Below are 25867 nucleotides of genomic sequence, written 5' to 3'. Positions count from 1 at the left end.
ACCCTAACATCACCTGCCAGGAGATTCCACTGCTGTAGTCTGGAGCCCAACAGCTCTGCCTTACTCTTGGGTAGTTCCAAATCCCTGACAAGGTCATTCAGTTCACCTTGTGTTCTGAGGTGTGGTTCAGAGGAGGAGGATGGGAGAAAATGTGGGTCCTGTGACATTGATGGTTCAGGACCAGAAGTTTCATCCTCTTCCTCGTCTGACTCAAGTGAGAATGACTCTGGTGCATCAGGAACCGGCAGTCGTTCTCCGTGGGGTACTGGGCGTATAGCTGATGGAATGTTTGGATAATGCACAGTCCACTTTTTCTTCTTTGACACACCTTTCCCAACTGGAGGCACCATGCAGAAGTAACAATTGCTGGTATGATCTGTTGGCTCTCTCCAAATCATTAGCACTGCAAAAGGCATAGATTTCCTTTTCCTGTTCAACCACTGGCGAAGATTTGTTGCACAAGTGTTGCAGCATATGTGTGGGGCCCACCTCTTGTCCTGATCTCCAATTTTGCAGCCAAAATAAAGGTGATAGGCTTTCTTAACCATAGTGGTTATACTGCGCTTTTGTGATGCAAAAGTCACTTCACCACAAACATAGCAGAAGTTATCTGCACTGTTCACACAACTACGAGGCATCTCTGCTCACTTTGGCTAAACAGAAATGTGTCCCTTTGCAAAATCAAACACTGACAAATAAGAGAGCACGACACTGTATGATTTCTAGAGCTGATAGAGGGCAATTTGTTCAGCAGAGTGATGTAAGCTTCGTTATGATTGCATCATCCATGACGTCTAGGAATAACATGATGCAATTCATATTATGTATGACGCCATACCAGCTTCAGATTGCATCATTCATTGTTTTGCCTAAAAAGCATGTACTGTCCAAACCCAGTCATAGATTTATTCCTAGATCCAGTCAAAGATGTATTTTAGTCATTTCTGGTTTAAATTGAGATCCCTTCCCTTTATAACTCACTTATCCTCCGCCATTCCCAAGTCAAGGGTCGTATATTGACCCAATAGCATATCTTGAAAACTAGAGCCAATCAACAATTTTAAGCATCATTTTCTTTCTCAGTGACCCAGAATTAGTAAAGTTTGACTACATTTATTTCAGAAGCATTTTGGCTGTAGAGCAGTGTAATCAGTTCAGGGCAACAGACAGCTGCACAATCAAGCATGCTGGCTGGTGGAAACAAGTGGAGGAGCTTAGTCACAGTTTTGCACAAATCAGTGTGGTAAAGGTAAAGGCACTCAAGAAAACAGGACCCTTAAGCAAAGGGAATAACCTGGCAGATACAGAGGCTAAGCGGGCTGCAGTGGAGGCCATGGGAACCACAGCAGAGTGTGCCTGTAGCAGTGGTAACAAGAAGTGGGATGGACACGGATCGGGAGGGCAAATTCGGGAGTTGCAATAATCTGACCCAGGACTGGAAGGCATCACTAAACTTGGGGATAAACATGTGCCAAAAGTGGTACTAAGGGAAGGTATTTGGTGTGTCCTAACAGCTGAGGGACCAGTAATGCTGTGCTCTCAAGGAAGCCGGACAGCTTTCTTCAGCTGGGTACATGGGAGCTTGGCAGGGGGACACCCTGGGTTTGTGGAGGCACTGGGAACTTTAAAAAAGTTGTGCTGGTGGACAGGAACGGCAGCCGATTTAAAGTCACACCTGGAATGTTGTTTGGACTGTGCCAGGCACAATCCACCTTACAAGGTGCTAAGAGGAGACTTAATGAGACAAGCCCCAAGAGGACCTTGGGAAAGAATACAAATTTACTACACAGGACCCCTAAGACCAGTTAAAAGGAAAAATCGATTCATGTTGGTGGTAGTCGATACTTTCAGCACGTGGGTGGAAGCGTTCCCCACAAAGTATCAAACTGCCCGGGTAACTGCTGAAAAATTGTTAAATGAGATATTCAGTCATTGGGGGGGTCACAAAGGTGATTGACTCAGACCAAGGAGCGGCTTTCCGGTTGGACCTGTTGGGGAGCTCTCAGCCCTCACCAGAATCACATAGTTGTTCCATATTGCTTATCACCCACAGGCTGCGGGGCAGGTGGAACGCATGAACCGCACCATCAAAAGTGAGCTGAGAAAGAGTGGAAATGGGAGAGAAAAAACAGTCACAGTTACTGCCCTTTGTCTCAATGAGAATAAGGGCCCAAGAATCAAAGGGCAAAGGATTTTCTCCATACAAGGCTCTCATAGGAAGGCCCATGGAACTGTGGGAAAATCTACTTACCCCAGTACCTGGGGAAGTCACTACACACAGCCTAACACAAGAATGGATTTTAACCCTAATCGACCATGTGAAATAGGTACAGTAAGCGGTGGCCTAGCAAGTATCAAAGCATGGTATGAACCTGCCCAGGGAGTGTGATCTACCCACAGTGGGAGATACAGTGATGTACAGGATTCTAGGTCACCACCACCCATTCCCAGCTCGTAAATGGAGGGGCCCCGACCTGGTCCTTGACAATTGGGGCCCAGTCTGTTGCTATTGGGTACAGAGACTGGAGGGTGAGAGTGGGTTCATTGTGCACAAATAAAAAGGGGTTTTTGTTTTTTTTCCCCTCACAAACTGGATTGGGAAAGGGGATGCATAAATTCTGTCATGTATATTACAGGTTAATCCACAGAGGAGAAAAGAGGGGAATTCCCTGGCCCGGATGGAACGATCATTACTGTTAAACACAATAGTTAGTTATAAATTCTACTCGAATTCCATGATGTGAATTGTCAAAAGGAGGAAACACATGGACTGCTACACCCGCAACATGTGGTATTGAAGCTAATAAGGATTATGAGAATTTCCCAATAGAAAGATGTACCACCAATCCTCCAACAGGAATTTGGCAGTGCCAGTATATGGTTTATGGATGAGATGGGGGAATCCCCACCCAGTGGAGAATATCAAATTTATCAGGAAATACTGCATGGTACTCCCTGGGCACTGCCATAATGATAGTGGGAGGCTCAGTTATCCAACCATGTGGTTTGTCACAGAGGGTCCAAGGAATATAACTCTCTGGTCTCCTGGGGTATATGAACCCTCTTGGGAAAATAAGGCTCCACAATTAGTGATGTTCCCATGTGTAACCACAATGGTACTTCCATGGAGGATTATCCCCAAAGGTGTGATTATGATGTACATATCACACTGGGCATAAAATCGCCCATGTGACATTGGGTGTATGATGAGTTAACCATTTTTAAGAATGTAACCCTACAGGTGATATGGATGCAGCCTGGAGCTGAGAATATTCCCCGACAACCAAACATATGGGAACCATTGTGGGAGCAAGTGCAGGCAGCACTTTTCAACATGTCCTTTCACTCTATTACATGGGTTGTACACCCCAAGGAATGGTGAGTGGACCAAATTCATCCCAACTGTAGTGCATACGTAAAAGGATTGAAACAATTTGATTGGGGTATGGGGGGGTGAGGGAACGCACCTGGAATCCTCATCAGAAAAGGGGATTGTGGGCAGCAGGGAACACTGTACTGGGTACCTGGAATCTGGGGGATAAGTGGGTAACCAAACAATTGATAAGCCAAAATGTCAGATTTCAACAACAAATCAATGAATTAATAGCACAGCAACCATCAGCAGTTGCCCTGGGATGGAGGACAGTAGTAGAGGCAGTGGCGTAGACAGGTGGAGGGGGGGGGAAGGTACCACCCACTACAGTGCTTTTACTGACAGGACAGTGCTCCAGGTCTTCAGCAGCACCTCAGCCGTGGGAGCTTCACTCACTCTGCAGGTCTCTGGAAGCATTTTGGTGATGAAGCTTCAGTGCCGCCGAAGACCCGGAGCACCGTCCCATCAGTAAAAGCACCGCAGCAGGTGGTGCCTTTCTCCTCCCCTCCCCCCCCCCAGGGGAGTAAAATTAAAAAGGCGCCACTTGTGCTCAGTGGGGGAGCAGCTGCTCCCCCACTAGCTACACTACTGAGTAGAGGTGAACCTGCAGTTAACTCATTACGCAGGAGACCTCATGAAAATGGGTAGGGGAATGGCTTCAGAAGGCTAACTTGGGGAGAAGTGTGTGTAGGTATACAAAAGGCTCAGTTAATGTTAATTGATATCATGAGACACTTTGTCAGAACAATGGCCATTAGTGTTAAATCAGGAGGCTAGCCCATATTTATCCACACTTGCAAAAACATACCCATCCACCTGGAAAATAATAGCCACAACCTGTGGGGCCAGTACCAGTGTAATTGTTACCATACCATGAGAAGGGAATGCAACTAAGGTAGTCCCCAAATCCTATGTGAGTAACAAGAAAAGGAGGAGTGCATTGGGAACTAGATGGGGAGACTGGAGTGATGTGAATTGGACTATCATGTTTACTAAAATATCCAGCTAATGAGTTTATCCCAAAGTGCCTCAACTCCCCAGGTGATAAGAACACCAGCTGTCTACTACGCTGCCAAAACTTAAGTCCCTGCCCCTCAACTTCTACAATGCCTCTGCAATCAGTATAAAAATCTGCAGTACACTGAAGACAGCAGAGACAGCCTCGCATCTCCCATTTTATACAGACCTTGTTGCAGAATTTAGGACTAGCTTGACGTAAGGGGCATTTATCAATCTTACATAGTCACAGTATAAACCAGATATGCACTTCCAATACTTGGGCTGCATCCTGTCCAATATGCAGTTATTACCACCTACCACACAGTGTTTGAGTATAGCCTGATCAGAAATGAAAGATACCAAGTAATGTGTTAAGTGGTAGATAGACACCGTATCATTCACTTGCTCCTTTCCATTGCTTCAACACACAAGGGTCAATGCATTACCTTGGCATTTTCATTTCACAGCAAGAATTGGTCAGGTTTTCAGAATTCAACTGGAAGGCAATTCTCTCCACTTTTGTTTTTAACACTACCTCTTCATGCCCTCCTTAGGCAGTAATCACAATATTGGGTCTAGTGCTGGCTCTACCTATCAACTTTGCCATTTCTAAGATTTTTGATTTATACACTTTGCAGACTGCCTCATCCACATTTTCAGAGTAGAGACTTGGAAAGGCATTAACTCATACCAGAAGCTACTTTAGTCCAAAGCCCAAAAGCTTGGCACAAGGGGCATCTGTACAAAGGATTAGCTGTTTTAATTGTCAGAGAACAAGGATATCCATTGATTTGGACTAAAAGAACTATGCTCTCTAGTGTTAGATGGAGAAGCTGTGATATGCATGGCACATCTCCACAAGCAGTGTCAAAATCTTCTGAACAGTGTTAATTCCAAGAATAGGTCCTATTAAAGACTGTTTCCTAATGTATCCTCCAAAACTTTTAGCCCACTGGTCTTAAAAATGTTTACTCCAAACCAGAGAACAATGGCATACCACAGCACTCAAAGAGCAGGCACTCCCGCACAGTTCTGCAAATTTTTCCACAGAAAGCACATTAGGCCCAATACAAGCTCCTTAAAGGGAAAACAGACACTTGGGGACAGGCTGGGAAATTAAGGATAAGGTCTTTTCTTCAAATGAGTGCAGCCAGGATTAATCCATCATTTCCCCCAACCATGTTTCTTGCTATTTAACAACACTCAGCACCTGTTAACATACTCATGTGATCAATAATATATGGTGCAAGAGTTGTGTTTGTAAGGCTGACAATCTTCAATGTGTTGTTTCAGACATTGCCCCCAACCTTTTAAAAAAAAAATCTCATTTAAAGAGATTCTGAGGCATGTTTGGGTAAAAATATGGAATACATTTAGCAACTCCTATGAGAACTTAAAAGCTCTCATTCAATACACAGGCAACCCAACCCCTAAGCCCACAAAAATAAAGAAACGATAGTACTTTATCAAAATACTAAATTTTATTTTCACATGTACATTTAGTCTCCCCACCATTTCCATTTGTCTGACCACCACCTCTACTATGCCTTATCAAAACATTCCATACATATTTAAAATGAAGCAAAGGGTGGAGTTCTGTCTTTAAAAACTAAACAGGCATTTTGGACAACACATTCTTGGCAAAGTATTCTGGACGACATTTATCAGACGCAGTAGGGAAAGTTCTTTCAGCATATATAAAAAGGACAGCCAAATATTAATGGTTACAGAAATAAGACTGCACATTTTAATGAACGGTTTAAACTGTTTTCTTTCTTACAGAGTCTGTCTCCACTGCCAGAGAGCTTGAATAACCTGAAAGTGTACACAAAAGTGTTAGAAGTTGAAGTTAAGAATGGTCTAATTACTAATCTTCAGGATAGTACAACTTGGAGGTAACTGGATTGAACTATGCCTGTATATATGAAGTATTTTAAAAATCATTACTCCTGTATTATTTTTACTCCACACATTTATACTATTGGTTAAAAGTATTAAAATAAAGCAACACAGATGCTGTACTCGGGAGAAAAACACTGTATCCAACTCTACGTTGAACACCTAGTAAGTCGTGGTTTTGGATGTTTGTGTTAAGAAGTTGTCATCCTCTAAAAAGTGCTATTTGTGGCAAACAATGTGCAGGTAAGAAGGCAAGTTTCTACTCGGCTTTAATGCTGATTAGCCACAAGAGCTTAAAATGATTACACCTGAAAGTTTTGTAGGAAGAGGCTCAAAAATGTTGATGTTTAGTAAAAATGTGGCAACAAATCCTTTACATAGTATGCCGAGTATAAGCCATGCACTTTGTTGAACCAAATATACTTTTCCCCAAAACTTAAAAATGAAAGGTTTTTTTTTTTTTTTTAAAAAAGACTGCACACTAAGAATCTAGAAGGAAAATCAAAAGGAAGGGTGTGGTGGACCAGTTAGGCAAATATTGGCTGAACCCTGTCTGCCCTGACTTAAGTCAAATCAACTTCAGTAGCTGGGACTAACTGCTTTTAAACATTTTCTTTCAAGAACCTATGATTTTGTCTATCAGTCAATTTAACACCTTTGAACCACTGGAGAAAGCAGGAAAGCATAAAACCTTCTTCCAATGACAAAATTCCTTAATGTTTCAGGAATTTTGATTGGGAAATCTAAGGCATACAGGGTTAGTCTAATGTCAAGCAATAACTAATCCTGTACCTTTCTGATACCAGCCTTTGGCACGCCCTCTCACAAGAGAGACGTTGACTTTGGAAGACAAAGAAATAAGACTGCCATAATGTCTATTGCAAAACAATTCCCCCTTCCTAGTCCATCTCCTAACAAAAGAAAGTTTAAGAGCAGACTGCCCAAGTCGCCAAATTCAGCAGCAGGGAAAACCACAGCTCATTTCCTTAGCCAACATTGTGCCAAAAGGAAAATTCTGTGGGTTTAGTAAGCAAGAGATAATTCACTAACCATATAAAAGCTGGAAAAATGTAATAAAACATTAGCTTTTCCATCTTTGCCAACTAAACCCTTAAAACAGTTTCCATTTATTTAATGTGAAGTATTGTTTGTGGTTTGTAACCCTTTGAAACAGTCCAAAGCTTGTAGAGATTAAAAGTAAAAAAGCATCTATAAATTTTGTTACAGAAGTTCTTTTGGATTTTTCCAAGCCACTGTAAATTCAGTTACCTTCTGGTCCTGTGTCCGGAAACAATTCTTAACATAGTTGACAAATTTGGCTTCCACTTTAGGAAGGGCAGAACCCTATTGTAAAAAAAAAAGTTTAGTGCATGTAAAACCACTGAATGGTTGCAATAAATGGAGAACCCTTACGATAAGTCTTTTAAAACCTTAGTACAAATAAAAATTTTCAAAGCTAACTATACAGGAAACTCTATCATCAAAAGTTATTTAAAATAAAATTTTCAGCATTATCAAGGTTCTTTTACCAAACCCATCAGCCTGGTATGAGGCCCTTGCCTATGCAATTGACTTGCCTTAAAAAAAAAAAAAAAGGCATAATTCTATCACCACCACATCTCAGAGAATCAGTGGCCAACATTTATATAGCTTATATTGCTGGCTCTTAATATCCACATGCACCTAAGTGTGAGGCATCTATGAAGTTGGAATGCATCTCTGGAATTCAATGTACAAGTAATTTGCAGACTAAAGTTCTTAAAGACATCCAGTGACTTGTGGACACCCTCAGTATTTTCCTTTAAAATAAACACCACCTATCCTGTACAATCCTATGGCAAAAAAATTACTATTCAAAATTATATTTACATTAGGAAAATTATGAAGTATTTACAAGGTTAGGATGATGATTTAGGGCAGTGATATACCCAACAATTCAAAATAAGTAAGCTTAAAACGGAGTGTTTTCCACCCATAAAGTGTGGATAAAGCAAGTTTTCTATTAAATGCCAGACTACATTTTAGAACCCATTTGTATTTTATAAATTAGATAAAGTGGTCAGCAGGCCTTGTACCCTTGAGCCAAACTCTGAAGGACAAAAAAGCTAATATTTAGGGCTCCGTGTCTGTCACGGATTCTGTGACTTTCTGCAACCCCTGTGACTTCTGCAGGGGCCAGTGTGGCTGACTCTGGGGCCAGCTGCTTAGGTGGTCCTGGAGACAGCCACAGCAGCCACTGCTCCAGCACCCTTGCTCCCCACCCCAAGATTTAATCACATGTATTTATTACAAGTCATGGACAGGTCACAGGGCCGTGCATTTTTGTTTATTGTCCATGACCTACTAAAAATACCTGTCACTAAACTGTAGCCTTACTAATATTTACCCACTCTGCACAAGTGATATGCTCACGCTCACTCCAAGTTAAGTCCGCTGTAAAGGGTGTGGTTACTTTGAAAGTGAATAAAATGACATCCTGTTTCTCCAGCTATAGAATCAGTTACACCTAGCCAAAGCCCACTGAAGATATGGGGGTTACACAGGTATTACTGAGGGCATAACTCAGCTTGTGAAACTCTTTATTGAAGGTGATAAATGAGAAAATACCCATATCTTAACAGATTCCCCACAAGGATCTCTGGGGCTAGACCAAACAAGTTTTTACTTATAAAATGAGGGCCAAATTTTCCAATTAGACATTTAAATGTTGTTTTAGATATCTAAATACAACTTGAGGTGTCTACTTTTAAGACAGTTTGAAATTTATGTTTGAGTGCATAACTGGTATTGAAGACAGGGAAGACTGAAAACATGAAATCCTGCAATGCCATTTTCATATTGACTTCTCAGTGTCTTCTTCTATTAGGGTATTTGTCACATCTCCTTTCCATCAGGATAGCATTGCTGAACTACTTGAAATCAGGACCAAAGTATTCCATTTGGAAAACAAACATTTCCATCAGTTTAAACTCACCTTTTCTATGGTTGCCTGCATCTTTGCTTTAATCTCCTCTAGTGAAAGGGGTACTTTTGGTGATTTTGGACTTTGTGGTTTATTTTCCTTTTTATTAGATGCCGGAGTCTGAAACAAGCAGGCAGTTTGTTACACATTTGTAAAGATTTTGCAATCACAAAGAAGCTACTTTAATTCTCCCATTACTTCAGCTTTTTTTTTTTTAATGAAGTTATTAAAACATTGTTCAAACAGTACAAAGGAAGCCATGGAATATATTGGACATCATTTAAGTATCCTAAGACCAAATAGGGATATTAATACTGAATGATTCCTTCTTGCTCCATTTTCCGTATGACGGTTGCACCTTTAGATTTTGTGTTCATCTTCAATAAGCTACTAGAAAAGTCATCACAAAATGGAAAATTATTTAATTTGTGCTCCTTACTTCAAGTGGTACAGGTTTTAAGGGGGCACATGTACAAACCACTCAAACTTTAGACTGATATTTATGTTACAAACAATTTACATACAATACACACTGTACTACCAAAATGGTCTATCAAATCACAGAAAAATGTCAGTGTCCCTTCTTCACAGGAAAATTATCTGCCCAGTTCTTCCAAAGACAAACAAAAAGGTGAAACTTAAGAGGAACTACCCAACTTAAACACTAAGACAACCAATTACCATTAGGCTGGGGATTATCAGCAAAGTCTATAATCAACAGTGGTGCATATGTCTGCTCCAATTATTAATTATAATTCTAGAGATACTGCCAGCTAAAGGGATAGTATCATACATTTGCAAGCCTCTAGTTGCTTGGCTGGAAAATTATTTTTTTCTTGCCTTTCTAGCAAAAAATAGTTTTCTGAACTATCACTGTAGCTCAAAGGCTTAGACCCAATCTTTCCCTTCCCATCTTTACTTCCCTTATCTGGACTAAATTCAGATAACTCTCATCCAAAACAATCTCAAAGAGCTACTAAAAAGCCAAATGCTCCAGAAAGTTTGGGGTTTTTTTTGGATTGTGACTTTTGTATGGGGGTGGGGGGGTGTGCTATCAACTGGACTGATGGCTTTTCAACTTAAATCTAGCCTGCTACTTTTCCCTAGATAACTATCTTCATTCATATGCATTGGTTAGGAGTTTGGACACTATTGTGGAGAAGAAATCCTTTGCTTCACTAATCATGGCAGTAGGATTTCAAAAATTTGCAGAATGATTTCTAGCACTGGCTAACTTTCCTAGTTTACAATCACAGGTGATCAGTGAAGAACAAATGGAAAGGACTTTTTATGCAGTCACTGTGTCAAAAACATGAGATAATTGCTTGGCACTGATTAAGGGGCCATTTGATAGTATTAAGAACTCAAGCTTAATACTTACATTAATCAAAACAGGTCACCTTACTGGACAGGACCAAAGGCAAGTCCTAGCCTCACAATGGAGGCAGTCAAGATCTACCATAACAAGGATGTGACTAGACCATATCCAATTCTGTGTTGAACAAAACATGTGTGATATTACATATCCCAGGGTTTAAGCTCAGAGCTGGCTACCCTTTGCAGTCCATGGTTGGTTGAGCTAACCTAGATAATAAACCATACTGTTTTCAAATTCAGATCAGTGCTGATTGCTCACTCAAGAGTCTGTATACCCCAGTTCCCTTTCTAACTTTATCCTTAAATGAAAAGGAGTGGATAATGAGTCCAGTCTTTAAGTGAGAAACCAAGTTATGGGTGAATGCAACTAGAACTGTTACACCACTTCCAACATTCATATTATACGTAGTCACTCACTTTTGATTTAGACGCTGGTGTGGACGGCTTAGAATCTTTTCCATTCTGCTTTGATTTCGGAGTATTTTTTGCTGACAAATCCCGGGCAGGCTGAAATTAAAAGAATTTTCACTTAGCATCTTCAAAACAGAAGGAAGTTATGTAATAACTGCAAATTTGAGGACAAAAGTAAACTGTTTAGTAACTATCTTGAACAAAGATGCTTTTATTTTTATCTTTTTTTAATATTTGACAACTAGAAACGTTTATTCTCATTTAAGAGAGGACTGATTTTTCCCTGCATTTCTCATAGTGAGGGAAACTCACTTTAGCAGTGAAAATAACCACAATCTGAATGACATGAAATTGTCTAGGTTATAAAGATCTAAGATGGGCATTGACCAATTCCGGTCAGTTACACCACATGAAAGTAGAATGAATATGCAGGTCATTTGCCAGAAAGTCTGCAGATTTTCTGGAGCAAAGGGGATACACATAGGAGATACCTTGCTTTTTATTCTACTAAATCTTATATGCAATACCAACAAATAAGTCACTGCTGCTTTTGCTATTCCAAGCTAACTCTATGGGCAAGAGAACCGCTGGTATCACTATATAGCGAGATCCATGTTGCAAAGCAAACAATGGTCTAAAGGCACTCGGTGAACAAGAAGAGTTGCCACATAACCAGGCCAAAGGCGGTGAACACACATGGAATGGGGAATTTGATAGGTCAAGTGTTAATTACTTGCCATGGATAAGAAAAAGCCCAATGGAGCTATTAAGATTTCCTTTCAACATATTCCAAGGTTTGTACTCCAATTGTAAGTCTACAATTCACTAGTTATAAGCGTATATGAGCAACTGAAGGGAAAATGGAGGAATACCCAGGATTGGACAGAACTCACAACCAACCAAACTGAATTACTTTGTTATTTCAGTACAAGTTTGTGTACAGAATGGCCCTAAAAGTCCTAGCCCTTTTGATTAAGGTAACTTTTGAAATATCAAGTGATGCAAATATCAAGTGATGCTGTCCCAAGACTGCAAAAAGGCTGAAAGATTAGACCAAGTGTAAAGTAGCCCATTAATTTAAGGAGTCCAGGTTGACAATTTTAAACATCAAATCAGTCATTTGCAGTGAAAAATACCACAAATGAGCTTTTCCCAAGTAGCTGGATATTTCATTTATATAAAAAGTTTTCCCACAGGATAATTTTGCAAGTTTTAAAGATGCAAATAAACTTCTGTAATACTTGACATATCCTGAATTTATCTGAAGATTTACATCCCCCTCTGCACTTGGTGATCAACACCCAAGCTTACCAGGAAATCCCTGAATTTCTTCAGAAGAGGTGCACCCTATGGCCCAACTAATATTGGAAACCAGGCTGCACCCCATTTTCATTATGGGACTTGCCCAGTCAAACTCCTCTGCCACCAATACCCAATTTTGTACCAACTCAATTTCTAGCTAATTACAGCAATGCTTATGCCCACCCCTGGCAAACTCTACTAAATGATGTGCACCCTGGGGTACTCTCAATTCTACTGTTGAATGATCTGGAACACCCCGAGATTTGGCAGCCTTGATCTAGCACATACTTAGAGAGTTGGCCAAATATACCAAGGAGCATTAACTGGATTAGTTAAACGTAACCTGGAAGTTCAAGACAACTAACATGTTAGTAATATCAGTAAGTAAAAACAAACTTTGGGCAAAAATGTTTTTAAAATTTTAGAGGCTTTGAATCTGCAGCACAATTGTGACAACAGAAACTGAATTAAATAACTATTCATATATAATTAGTAGGTGAAATAATTCTGAATGAAATGAAAGCTGGTGGTTTAATTTCCTGTAGCATACGGGTAAGTTTTCTGCAGGGCTGTACATATAGGGTTGAGAACTATTTTGGTTTTTGCACTACCTCAATGCTCTCAAAGTGGAAACTAAACTACATAAAATAAGCAGAAAGCGACACTAGTCATGTGTACCTGAGACAGAAGTTTCAACTACCTAAATATGTAAACACCACTACTTTCATTATGTTTTAGGGTGACTGATACTAAAGATCTGCAAGTTTTCAAAAATCCAGACAAACATGGTCTCAAATATGAAGACTACTTACTTTCTTCATTGGAATCTTCTCTTCTTCCTCTTCATCTAAATCATCATCACTAGAATTAAAAATTACATTACTAAGAAGCCCACTCCAATAGGTACATAACTGTGTCAATTAACCCAAACAGTTCATTTTTCAGTGACTTCATCCTCATTCCTGTTCTTTCAATGGAAGATGTTACAGTGAAGTAAGTGGACTTTGTCAAATGCAAGCTAAATAGAAGACACTTTAAAAGACTCTTCTGTAAGGTTAATATTTTACTGCCCAACTTGGAAGAATGTATCAAGCAAAAGTAGAGAATCTTTCAAACACTAAAAGACCATTTTTCTAATTTTCTTCCACTTACTACTGCAGTAAGAGTAAATTAGGAAGTTAAACAGCACAGTGCACATTTTAAGATATATCCAGCTCTATATATCTCTCTCTCTCACGCATGCTTGGAAATTGCCACCTCAAGTACACTAACTCCTCACTTAACCTCCTCCCACTTAACGTTGTTTCAAAGTTGGGGAACATGCTCGTTTAAAGTTGTGCAATGCTCCCTTATAACATCATCTGGCTGCCTGCTCTGTCCACTGCTTGTAAGATTCTGTGGAAGAGCAACAACTTTACAAGGGAACATTGCACAAGCTCCTCTTCTCCCCCTCCCTCCCAGCACTTCCCCCACTGGCGGTTTGGCAGCGCTTAGGCCTTTCTGGAAGGGAAGGGGAGGAGCGGGGAAGCACTGGGAGGAAGGGGGAAGAGCAGGGACGTAGCATGCTCCGGAGAGGAGGTGGAGTGGGAAGATGTGGGCCTGGAGTAGAGCGGAGCAGGGATGGGAAGAGGCGGGCCTGGAGCATCCCCCAGCAAAGTCAACGCCTGTTCTTCTAGGGGCAAGCTGCCACTTCTGCCGCACAAGGTGCTTGCTAATGTCCCTGCCAGCAGCGGGCTATGGCAGTGTGGGGTAAGCCGGGGCACCTCCCAACCACAGTACAGTACTGTACAGTATATAATGCCTTTTGTTTGCCCCTAAATTTCCTTGGAACCTAACCCTTCGCATTTACATTAAATCTTATGGCAAAATTGGATTTGTTTAACGTAGTTTCACTTAAAGTTGCATTTTTCAGGAACAGAACTACAACATTAAGTGAGGAGTTACTGTACATACAGCATACTCTGACAACTCTGCAGAGTTTTGTATTTATGAAGTAATGAGAAAAATAATTAAGATGCTCTACAAAAAAGTGTTCATAATAAACATTTAAAACCTTGGTTGTTTGGCTTAAATTGCTTTCTTCCCTTCTTTCAGATCTCCAGGAAAGTAGCTCCATTTTTCTCCACTTCTGCCTACCTTTGCACTTGCCCCTAACACTTCTCTCCCCTCTGGTTTTCACACTCCCTATGCTACGCTAGATTCTGTTTTAGTACAGAAGTAGCATGCTGCTAGAAGATTTTAAGAAGTTTTGCTGAGGGGGTCAGATTTCATTTTTTATAATTTGTTTTCCCTGACAGTTTGCAACAAGGCAGCCTCTCACAGAAGCACTTCAGCTTCACATTCATGTGTGTGCTTCAATAAGACAATTAGCCCTGCTTCTCTAACTGAACTGGAATATCCCAACAGCATTTCCTGCAAAAAAAATTCTTGCATGTAAGTGGGGGATCTATCTTTAAAAAAAAACCACACAAAACAGAGATCCCATCACATTCCCAAATGCCTAAAACAGACTCCCAGCCTTGAGTCAGTGTTGAAAATAATCTATACAGCAATAATATGGCATATGAAGCCAGATCTCATCTGGGGATAAGGCTCACTAATTTCTAGGCTAATTAAGAACTAAATCCAAAATAACTTGATTCAATGTCATGCATATTTTTTATGCTCTGAAGCAGGGGTTCTCAAACTTTTGTACTGGTGACCCCTTTCACATAGCAAGCCTTTAAGTGTGACACCCCTCTCACTTATAAATTAAAAACACTTTTAAATATATTTAACACCATTATAAATGCAGGAGGCAAAGCGGCGTTTGGGGTGGAGGCTGACAGCTTGCAACCCCTCATGTAATAACCTCGTGACCCCCTGAGGGGTCCCGACCCCCAGTTTGAGAACCCCTGCTCTGAAGTCATTACCTCTGAAAACTAAACATTTCTAAAATGCATTGCAAAAAGAAAGGAGAAAGATACACACTCTTCATCTTCATCCTCATCGTCGTCATCTTCATCCTCATCATCATCATCTTCTAACAATTTTGCTTTTTTCTTTAGAGAAAACATTTGTTACAAAACTGGTTACAAAGTTAAATAAATGGTTTTCTGAGAGTGCAATACAGATGGTACACCAAGTTTGTCCGAAATTTGGTCTTCCCATAAACTATTGTATTACCAACAAGATGAAGGCCTCTTCTAGAGTTGCACCAGTTTAAATATGTCACTTTATATCGAAGCAAGTAACCTGATGCCAACTTGTGTGTTGGCACTTCAAACTGATTTAAACAGGACTTATATTGGTGTACTTTGTATTGGTAAATTTACAGACAAACTAAACTGATACTACTTTAAAACCGATGAGTGCCCACACAAGGACCTGGTTTAACAAAATCATTTTTTAAATTAAGTTAAAGTTAAACCACTACAACTTTTATATATGTAGCCAAGTCAGAAAAATCAGTTCTGCTAATGCCAATACGTTAAAAGCTTTACCAAAGCCATAGAATAAGATCCAAGAGAAGAAAGCCCAGGTCTAAAACACCGGAAGCAAGTTTAAACACCAGTGAAGAATGAGGCTACTGATAAAAGGTACAGTATAAAACAGATGAGTCTACACACTTTGGGATAGATGATGATATCACAATAGATGGTGCAAGAGGGGAGCACAGAATTAGTGCCATTTAAATGTTTATTGATGAGTACAGTGCTCCAAATACTCTACAACCACAAGACAGTCAGAGCTGGCAACACCAGGTGTTGCTTGTTCTGGTTTCAATGTGGTTAAAGGAGTTAACCATGTGCTCACCATAAGCCAAAATACACATTTGTTTTAAAAAATACAGCCGATGCTACAAAACTAACAGAGAATACCTGGCATGGAATCCTGTGTGAGAAGGCCGATCACTGTGCATTATCTCCAATTTAATTACACAGAACATGGCTTTCACTACCATCAGTTATACATTCAACCCCACAATTTTTACACTAAAAACATTGAAAAATACTAACCACTAACATCCAGTCAGACTTTAAAAATACTGTTAAATATACTTTAGAACTATGTATGGGAAAGTCTCAGTACTGATTTCCAGGATCTGAGTACCAGGTAACCTTTCTCCTGCAGTTATCAACAATCACCACCTAAATCATGGTAAGGAATGCAGCTGCTTACTCTGCTTTAGGTGGCAGTGATATAAACTCTTCCAGGAGAAAGTCTTGAACATACTTCATAAGAAACATCAACTCTACCTGTGGAGTTTTAGCTGCTATTCCACTTGCTGGTCTCTTTGCTGAAGTGTTTAATATCTTCACTTCATCTTCATCATCAGACTCTGGTTCTTCCTCTAATGCTAAAAACCAATACATGAATATTTTTGTACAAGGTCAAAGTGTTTACCATATTAGGGTCACACAGAGCTACAACACACACATCACTGCCAATTTTCTATAACTGGAATTCCCTTGAGGAGTTTTAGAATTAACAAATGCAGAAGAAAGTTTTTCCACTAGTAAGCAGCCATGTTACCCAAAAATCAAGCTGACACTATTTGGGGTATCTTTCTATGTTCAACTTATAAATATGGTTAATTTTACAAAACTTATTAATAAATGTTTCACTGGACATGGGGTCAGTCATATACTATTAGTGCCAGGGTTGTGTCCTTCTAGGACCAGGGACAACAGAGAATATTAACATAACTAGCTCCCATTCAAATGGGAACAATCTTAGGACAATGGAATGGCCACATCTTAGGTGACACCAGAAGTCTAAAGCAGTGGAATTTTCCCAGAAAGAGGAAACAAAGAAACTGGGTTTTAATGATAGCATTTAAAACCAGGGGCTCAAAGAGGAACAAGGGCTCATGCTTTTGTAGCAGAGGGGTCCTTTTTGGCCTAGTATGTCCAGCAGAGGGAGCTTTACCTGGGCTGTGACACAAACTAACCAGTTTGGTCAGTTTAGAATGTATTTATATTTCTACAACTAATATGAAACTTATATTAAAAATGCACTGAGAAGACATACGATACATACCTACAAGATGCTGACCACTGACATGAACGGGCCCTGAACCGCATTTCAACCTCAAAACGACTGGAGGTGTAATCTCGAAGCCACCTAAAGAAACCTGGAGAAAGTATGTTGGTTATTTAACAAAAGTTATTGATGGCAACGTAGCGAACACTTGAACACCAAATAGTAAGTGCCAGAACAGGCAGCCAACTGAAATGATGCAGAAACAAAGAAAATGGTAGAGCTGAAAAAGCTGGCATTAACAAAAATGCAACAAACCAGTCGCTTCCGCATAGCGGCAGTCAAGAAGGAATTATTAGAATGTTCAGAGGGCATTATTTATAACCCACATACGAGTGGTACCCAGTACAGTACCTCACTCATGCTCTACAGTGTTCTGCTAGACTCGTACTAAACTCTCTCGTAAGACCAAGAGAACCCTGGCAGGTATCTAAAAACTCCCTGGGGTCTGAGAACCAAACTGAGTTCTCATCTCACTATACATCAACAGTAGTATATAAGTGTGTGCGTCTACCTGGCCCCTCAATTCCACCTTTAAAATGGTCTCTTCACCACTGTGTAACCCACTGCCTTCCCCCAAAGGGTATGCACAGGTGCAATTGGATCAAAATATGCATAAGGATTAACATCTCTCTTACTTGTTGGCTCTACAGGACTAATGAATAAAGCAACAGAAACTCGTCACTGACGCATGCAATTATGACTGAACACCCAGGTGCACATTTGCTGAGTAACAAGCACAGTGATTTAGAAACAAGTAACTGAAATCGCTCTGAATAAAATAAGCTTCCATTAAGAGATTTAAGAAACCTAAGACGACCCAAATTTTTTTCCATGTTTTAATTAAAATGGAGGCTTTAGAATGTTAAAAATTCTTCCATGTTTCCAAACTAAATATGACAGTTATGCTCATGTCCAAGAACCTGAGAACGAACTGACCAGAGAACCATCCACGAACACAAATGAAATAGCAGAAGTATTTTAAAAATTCTCATTTTAACTCCCGAAGTTAGAAACAAGGGTTTGCTTTACTATTTCTATTTTGTTAGTGTTTCTTAGTTGAGATTACCACTGGACACCAATGTTTATCAATAATATTATAAAGGTTTGTCCTTACCGTAGGCTGTACTGACATTTTCAAAGATGCCAGTGTGACTTTAATAGGGTTCCCTTCATAGTCCAATGCCTCTGCTTCTATAACGTGTAATTCATCTTTGGCACCAGCGCCTAAACTGACCTATGCAAGAAGTGAAACATATTATCCTTTATGAAAAGTTGAACCACCATTTTAAAGTTGTAAAACTGTTAGGAGAAACTTTTACTTTCAAATACATCTTAAATTCATTCACTATTTTAACAGTATTTTTACCCCTTAAGACTAAGTAAAGATGTTTCTTGGTTATCTTTCTGCAGTGAAACCACCAGAGACTTATTTAATTAGCATCAGACTGCAGTTAGATATGACCTGCATTACTAATTTTCAGTAATGAGAAAATAGTAACCAAACTGAACTTTTTATGCTATAAGATGCATTGAACAAAATAAGGTTTTTTATAGTGTTTAGTTGTATATCCATACAGTTCCATCATTCCCCAAAACCGTAGTGACGAAGATCAAACTGATCTAGTGGGCCAGGTGAATCCATCTGGTAATGGATATTCCAGGGACACTGACTTCCACAGATAAAAACAGCACAGCCACTTAACCTTTTGTTCTCTCTAGACTTGCACTGTACCAATTAACTGGCTGGGGAAAGCTGTCTGGTCCAGACATGGGTTCTAGCCAGGCATTTGTGATGCAAGTGAGGCCAGCATCTTATAAGATCTGATTAAGGCTATTGCTTGTTTTATTCAATATTGCATACAGTTCTGGTCGCACCATCTCAAAAAAGATTAGAATTGAAAAAAGTAGAGGGCAACAAAAAACAATTAAGGATATGGAACAGCCTCTATGTGAGGAGAGATTAAAAAGACTGGGACCATTCAGTTTAGAAGATAAGACAATTTAGGGGAGATTTGATAAAGGTCTATGAAGTCATGAATGGTGTTGAGAAAATGAAGTTTTTTTTAATCCCTTCACATAACAAAACCCAGGGGTCACCCAATGAAATTAATAGGCAGCAGGTCTAACAAACATAAGGAAGTACTTCTTCACACAATGCACAATCAACCCATAGAACTCATTGCCAGGGGATGTTGTGAAGGCCCAAATATGACTGGGCTCAAAAAAAAATTACTAAGTTCATGGAGGAAAGGTCCAAGATGGTCAGGGACACAACCCAAGTTCCCTGTAAGCTGTGCAGCTTCCTATTTAGCACCGTGCAGGCACTCAGGGAACCTGCCCAGCAGGGAGTCAGGACCTGGCGACAGCCAGTGGAGGGATGCCCATAGGCACAGACTTCCCCTCTAGCGGGGTATGGGTGTTCGACCCCCCCCTCCGCCCCCAGGCCCCGTTCCCGCTCCTCCCCCTCCCTCATGGAGCTTCCTACACACCGTGAAATAGTAGCTGTTTGCAGCAGGAGGGAGGTGGAGGAGTTGGTCAGCAGGGCTGCTGACAGATGAGGCGCTGGGGAGCTGCACCTACTGATTTCTCTGTGGGTGCTCTAGCCCCGAGTTGCCTAGGGGGGTGCCCCTCCCTCAGCCCCAGCCTGCAATTTACTTGAAAGTTGTGCTTATCTTCTCTCTCAAGTTTGTTTTCTGTAATGTTTAATTTTTTTAACTTAGTTTTTGTCCATCTAGTGTTGGGATTAGTTTACATTCTTTCAGTTTCCTATTCCATCTTTTAGACAGTAATATCCTCCCCATCAGACACTCAGTCACTCACTTCATGCCAAGTAGCAGCTCTGATTAGTCAGGGAGTATCTACTTGCTCTCTTTCCATCCTATGGCCCAGATGCTGGTGCTGTGCTCTGCTGTATTTTGCTGACTGACTGCAACTGTTTTGTATGTATGTTGATCTGTCCGCCCTATCCCCTTGTGGCAAGAGGCTGCATTAGCAGCTCAGAGGAGCTGCTAGTAGCCTTCCAACAGCTGAGTGTAACAACTGAGTTTGAATCCAGAAGCCATGTAACTTATGGCCACAGAATCTATAAGGAACCATTGTGATCATGTAGTCTGATTTCCTGTATAGCACAGACCATACATAGAGCTTCCATAAAATAATTCCTAGAGCAGATCTCTTAGAAAGACACCCAATCTTGATTTTAAAGTTGTTGATGGAAAATCCACCATGACCCCTCATTTCCTGTCTGAATTTGCCTAGCTTCAACTTCCAGCCACTGGATGGTGTTATATCTTTCTCTGTTATATTGAAGGGCCCATTAAAATCTTTGTTCCCCATGTAGGTACTTAAGGTAATCAAATAACCCCTTAACCTTCTTTGTTAAGCTAAATATAGTGATAGACTCAGGCAGGTCCATCTAAGACATGTTTTCTAACCCTTTAAGGATTCTTCTGGCTCTTCTCTGAATGCTCTCCAATTTATCAACATCTCTCTTGATTTGTGGGCCCCAAAACTCAACACAGAAACAGTAGCACCAGTGCCAAATATAGAGGTAAAATAACCTCTCTACACCTACCCAAGACAACATTTTAAGCATCTGAAAGGCTACTCAGTGATTTATGTAATGTATTGTAGTATGTATATAGTTCACATGTAGTTCATTATGACCTTTTCCTTCTAAACATACAGAGAAGGTTCCATTTTTTCTAGTTCACCTCTTCCCCCATCTATTATGAGAGCATTTATGTAAATTAGCATATCTATATTTAATCTAGAAACTCTTGGGGGCAGGGGCAGTTTTATGTCAAATGGGGTCTCTGGGCACTACTGCAGTACAAACTATAGATTCACAGATTAGACAGTCAGAAGGGATCATTGTGATCATCTCAATTTGACCTCCTGCATAACACAGGCAGAATTTGCCGGAATTTTTTAATCCCTGTTTGATTAGACTACAGTATCTTTTAGACAAAAATACAATCTCAATTCCCAGTGATGTACATTCCCCAACCCCAATGAAGGAGTCATTGTCAAGGCTTGGTTTCACTTTTCATTAAATATGGGGAATCAACCTGTTTAGTATGAAAAATATATAACTCCTTCCACCGATTTATAACCCAAGCTGTTGAAAAAAGACTGAACTTCCGGAAATTTTTCAAATAAGTGTTATGAGGTTTATTAAAGTATCAGACCCTTAATTTTTATTCTGAGTGTCATGATTTTCTAGCCTCGTGTGGCAATTTTTTAAAAATTGACCTTCTTGTAGCATTTATTTAAGGGATGGGCTCTACTTTTGAAAGGCTTACTATGCATTTATTAATAAAATTTGTTAAGGATGCTGAATACTTCAGAACTTAAACTTTCTGTAGAGATGCTGGAAGACTGTCATCCCTCCATACTCAAGCAGAGTTAAAGATATGCGTTCGTTCCCTGCAGCATACTGCGACTGACAGTGTTGAAGTGTGGTGGAGAAGCAGGTATGCCACTGGCAAGTGACCTAACTTTACTTCCTTGCTTTTGTATGTGAAACCTTAACTGCTAGAAGTGTTTGTGTATGAATAATAAGAATGGCTTTCTTATCACACAAACTGCATTAGAGGCCATGCCTTTTCCCTCCGTTAAATAGCAGCAAAATTGTCCATCAGTTTCACAGACTGTATAGACGCCTTGACAGTACTTTTTTAGTGTGGGCTCTCTTATGATATCCATGACGGAATAACTTTACTGGAGCCAACTGTAGGTTATGTTTCATTTAGTAAGAGAATCACTGTTCTCATGATTGTATGTTCTTCTGAACAGGAGATCGTGTATAGCCTAAGCAGACTTCAGTATCCAGCTCTCTGCTATCATGTAATTTAATTTGGCTTTCACTTATCACAATTTTATAGTCTTTGTATTACATGATTGATTTTGGGTACACCTAGGAGCTCAATCTCTAGTCTTTGACACACTTCAAAAATAAGTAGTAAAACTCCAGAAAAGGAGAGAAAAATTTAAGCTTGTCTTACGTAAAAAAAAAAAAAATCTATCAACTGCAAAATTTAATCATTTTCTTGCTTTGATTTTTAAACAGCTACAAACAGTTGCAAAAGTACCATTATGCCCCTTACAGCTCCATATGGGACAACCAACCTATATTTAGCACTGTGAAAATAAATTTAATTTTGCATTTCAATGCATACCCTAGTGGGAAAGATTCTCTTTAAAGGCCAACAGAAAAACATTAACACACACACACATCTATATCTATATCTATAGCTATATATAGAATTACTTCACAGTCATATGTTTTAAAAGAACATCTTCCAAACTTTGAGTCCAGGGTTTTCTTTCCCTCTTATGAGCAGGTAAAGACATTAAAAGAAATCGGAGTAAGAGCATTTTCTACACTTAAGCGTGATTTCATCAACTGCTGCTATTTACAGTTTCACCCAGAAAAATCTCAAGGAGCTTTTCAGACTATATATAGGAATCACTTCTGTCCACCACTGAAATGCCGACATTACTGGTATTCTGCATCAATCACTACATTAAATGTTTTAGGAAGAAATAAATGAGATACTGTACTTTATTAATTATGTGCAGAGTGGATAAAAATCAAAGATTGTAAGTATTTTAAACTAGATATGAAATCAATAATTTATGTTAAGGCCTAAATTTACTATAATATTAAAATCCTTCAAATTAAATAAAAAATAATATTAAACAGTACATGTTTGCTGCCAAGTTTCAAACCACTGAACTGGAGAGAGTCACTGGTTAAGCACCTGGAACCAGAGTTTGTTGAAGTTCTAACCCAGCTTTTAGTTAGACTAGCTCATGAACAGTTAAAAACCACCAGGAGTTGAAAAGGCAGGAAAGTTTGTTTTCCTCTTCCAATATATGAATAAAAACTAGGTGTGAAAGATGAGATCTACTAGTTCTAAAATCTTGGAGGATATGGTGATCAGACATAATCAGTTCAATTCACTAACCACAAACAAGACTTCTTTAGCTTTAAATATAAACCATGTTTGGTTAAAAAAATTTCTTATGTATCAGCACATTTAAAGTAGTTATTTAGTAAAGTTAAAATTCTATTTTGTGCATTTTAATTAAATTTGCATTTCTATCCAAATACAGCATGAGACAAAGTAATAAAAATAATCGCCCAAGAAGTGCATCAGTCACCATTTTCTAACAAGTAAAAATTAAGAATCTGAGTAAGTGCAAGTTAAGCTATGTAATAGCGTAATTAAATCTGTGTATACTGTATCCTCCTGGCTAGCAAAAAGCACCAAACTTAGTATAAAGGCTGTATTTAGCTGCAAATCAAAATATTTTGATTAACAAATGAAAATCAACACCTCTAAGAACATAGAAGGACAAAAATGCAAAATAGGACTAAAATTGAGAATTTAAATTAAGGTTTCCTGCTTGCCATGATTAAAATCAATGACTTAAATCAATCTACCCTGCTATAAGCAGTGATATCATACATAGTTATTTCATCAAGTCTCACAATGGAAAAGAATCCTGAATTCTTAAACTGGCAAGCAAGTGAGCAAAATGCTTGGTAAGTAAATGGTTAAGCTTGACATACAGGTATTTTAATTTTTGGGTAGTGAAAAGGTATAATCATTACTTAGTTTGTATTAAATAGTTTTTACTTTTCCAAAACAAAGTTCCAACATATCAATTGGATATACATAACATGCTTATTTAACTTCATCTTCAAAAAACAAGAGTTCTCAGTAAATTATTTTAATTACATCAATAACTCAAGAAATTTTAATAAAAATTATGGAAACAATAGAAAACAACGAGTTTAGTGTAATTTGACACTTAAGAATCTATCCCAAATTACTTAAATAGTTTTTATAAATTTCACAAAGCACCTCTAATACAGACTAACACGGCTACCCCCTGATACAATGGAGCAGAGCATCCAAGACACAAAACTGCACAGCAGGATAAAAGTGTGATTCAATTATTTGCATTTATGATTCCCATGATTTTGAAGTCTGAAAGCTATTTTTCACAGGACCATAATCTTTAGTTTCCAAGAATGAGGACTTACTGTTCTCAGTGACAACTGGTGTTCATTTTCCTCATCATGCACCTTGAAGTGATACTCCTTATCTGCCTTTAGTTCACAACCTGCAAAAGACCAGTTAAGTTACAGGTAAAGTATTTAAACCATAACATTGCACATTTATTTATTGTATATTGCAATCTTGTTCCTTTCAGTATTTATTTATTAGAAGTTAATATATTCAAAACCTGCAAGCTTGCACTCCAAAAATCTAAATTTGTATACAAAATGAGAGAGTTCTTCAATGCTCACATCTCAGACTTAATAGCAGAAAATAGTGCAGTGAGGTCTCAATATCAAACCTTTAAAAAAACACAACAGAACATTTGCTAGTACGCCACAAAAAGGCAGAGCACAATACTTGCAAATTACTTATCAGGTGTTCAAATAAGCAGCAAGTGTCGATAATTTATAAGGGGTCTCACGGAGTCATTTGTGAAAACTACTGAGGTTAAAATGTATTAAAACAACAATTAGCTGCAGGGCGGCGGATCGCGTGTTAAATATGGGCCTGCGGGGTTCACCAACAGGGCCCGGTTCCGCCCACGCCTGTTCGCTCCACAGAGCGCGGCCCTTCCACGTGCTTCACCGAGACGCAGCCGCCCCACGCTGCCATGTGCGCCTAGGGCATTTACCGGCTGCAGGCCCGCCAGTGAGAGAAAAGCGCGTCCCTGGGAACTAGCGGCTCCTGTGGCCGGCTGGCAGAGCGGCGAGAAGCGGCTGCTCCTGCCTGCGGAACGGGGGAGAAGGAACAAAGCGCCGGCCGCTGCCAGGAGCTGGAGGCCGCAACAGACGCCACGTGCGAGCGCCGGACACGTGGTGGCGGGGGGCTGCCGCTCCTAGAGCATCGCTCCCGAGCCCCCGCCCGCGAACCCTGATCCCGCTCGCGCGCCCCCACCCCCTCCCCGCGAGCAGCCTAGGCCCAGGCGGCCGCGCCAGGCCCGCGAGGATAGCGGTCCCCAGGCGGGGCGGGCCCGACCGTGGGCGGCCCCGGCGCGGGGCGTTACCGAAGAGGAAGGTCTGAGGGCGCAGGGGGCCCATGCTCTCCATGTCCATACTGTCCTCCATGGTCTCGGGCCTGCTCCTCGGGGGGCCAGCGGCTGCGCTCTCCGGACGGAATCGCACTGAGGGGAAGCTTTCTTCACGCCCACTCCCATATATAGCCTCCGTGTTCTCGCGATAGCTGCACTCTCTAACCCCGCCCCTTCCTTTTGCCTTTCCCCAGCGCAGCAGCCACGCGACCCCCTAGTGTCTAGGCTGCGCGTGCGCCGGCTTCGCTCGCGTGTTCCTTCGCTTCCTAGCTGTGTGGGCTCTCGCGAGCTCTCTACCCCCCCAACCCCGGCAAAAGGGGGGGCGCTTTGGGTTCAAAATGGCGGCCGGTGTCCCCTCCTCCTCCTAGCTATTCTCTCTCGCGGGAACCCCCCTGGGCAGTGCCCCTCCACGCGAA

General features: G+C 40.4%; 1 protein-coding gene across 1 annotated transcript; it reads right to left on the bottom strand.

The window, feature by feature from the left end:
* Window positions 1–5831: 5831 nt before the first annotated feature.
* On the bottom strand, window positions 5832–25553 carry NPM1 (nucleophosmin 1). The gene is made up of 11 exons (XM_054037502.1): window positions 25428–25553; window positions 24406–24485; window positions 18463–18582; window positions 17346–17439; window positions 16562–16662; window positions 15294–15364; window positions 13136–13184; window positions 11028–11117; window positions 9246–9353; window positions 7541–7615; window positions 5832–6187 (listed from the first exon to the last, which is right to left on the bottom strand). The coding sequence occupies exons 1-11, from the start codon at window positions 25486–25488 to the stop codon at window positions 6149–6151; spliced, it is 888 nt and encodes a 295-aa protein (XP_053893477.1). The 5' UTR covers window positions 25489–25553; the 3' UTR covers window positions 5832–6148.
* Between the last annotated feature and the right edge of the window lie 314 nt (window positions 25554–25867).

The sequence above is a fragment of the Malaclemys terrapin genome, chromosome 8 (genome assembly GCF_027887155.1).
Source record: "Malaclemys terrapin pileata isolate rMalTer1 chromosome 8, rMalTer1.hap1, whole genome shotgun sequence".
Classification (NCBI taxonomy): domain Eukaryota; kingdom Metazoa; phylum Chordata; order Testudines; family Emydidae; genus Malaclemys; species Malaclemys terrapin.
The sequence above is the reverse complement of the archived record's forward strand: the minus strand, read 5'-3'. Positions and strand labels throughout refer to the sequence as shown.

Coding starts and splice junctions, on each gene's coding strand:
- NPM1 (XM_054037502.1), bottom strand. CDS start 25,488: ATGGAGGACAGTATGGACATGGAGAGCATGGGCCCCCTGCGCCCTCAG. Junction 7,616..9,245: donor TGCAGGCAACCATAGAAAAG/GTGAGTTTAAAC, acceptor TTTTTACAATAG/GGTTCTGCCCTTCCTAAAGT. Junction 6,188..7,540: donor TCCGGACACAGGACCAGAAG/GTAACTGAATTT, acceptor GTACACTTTCAG/GTTATTCAAGCTCTCTGGCA.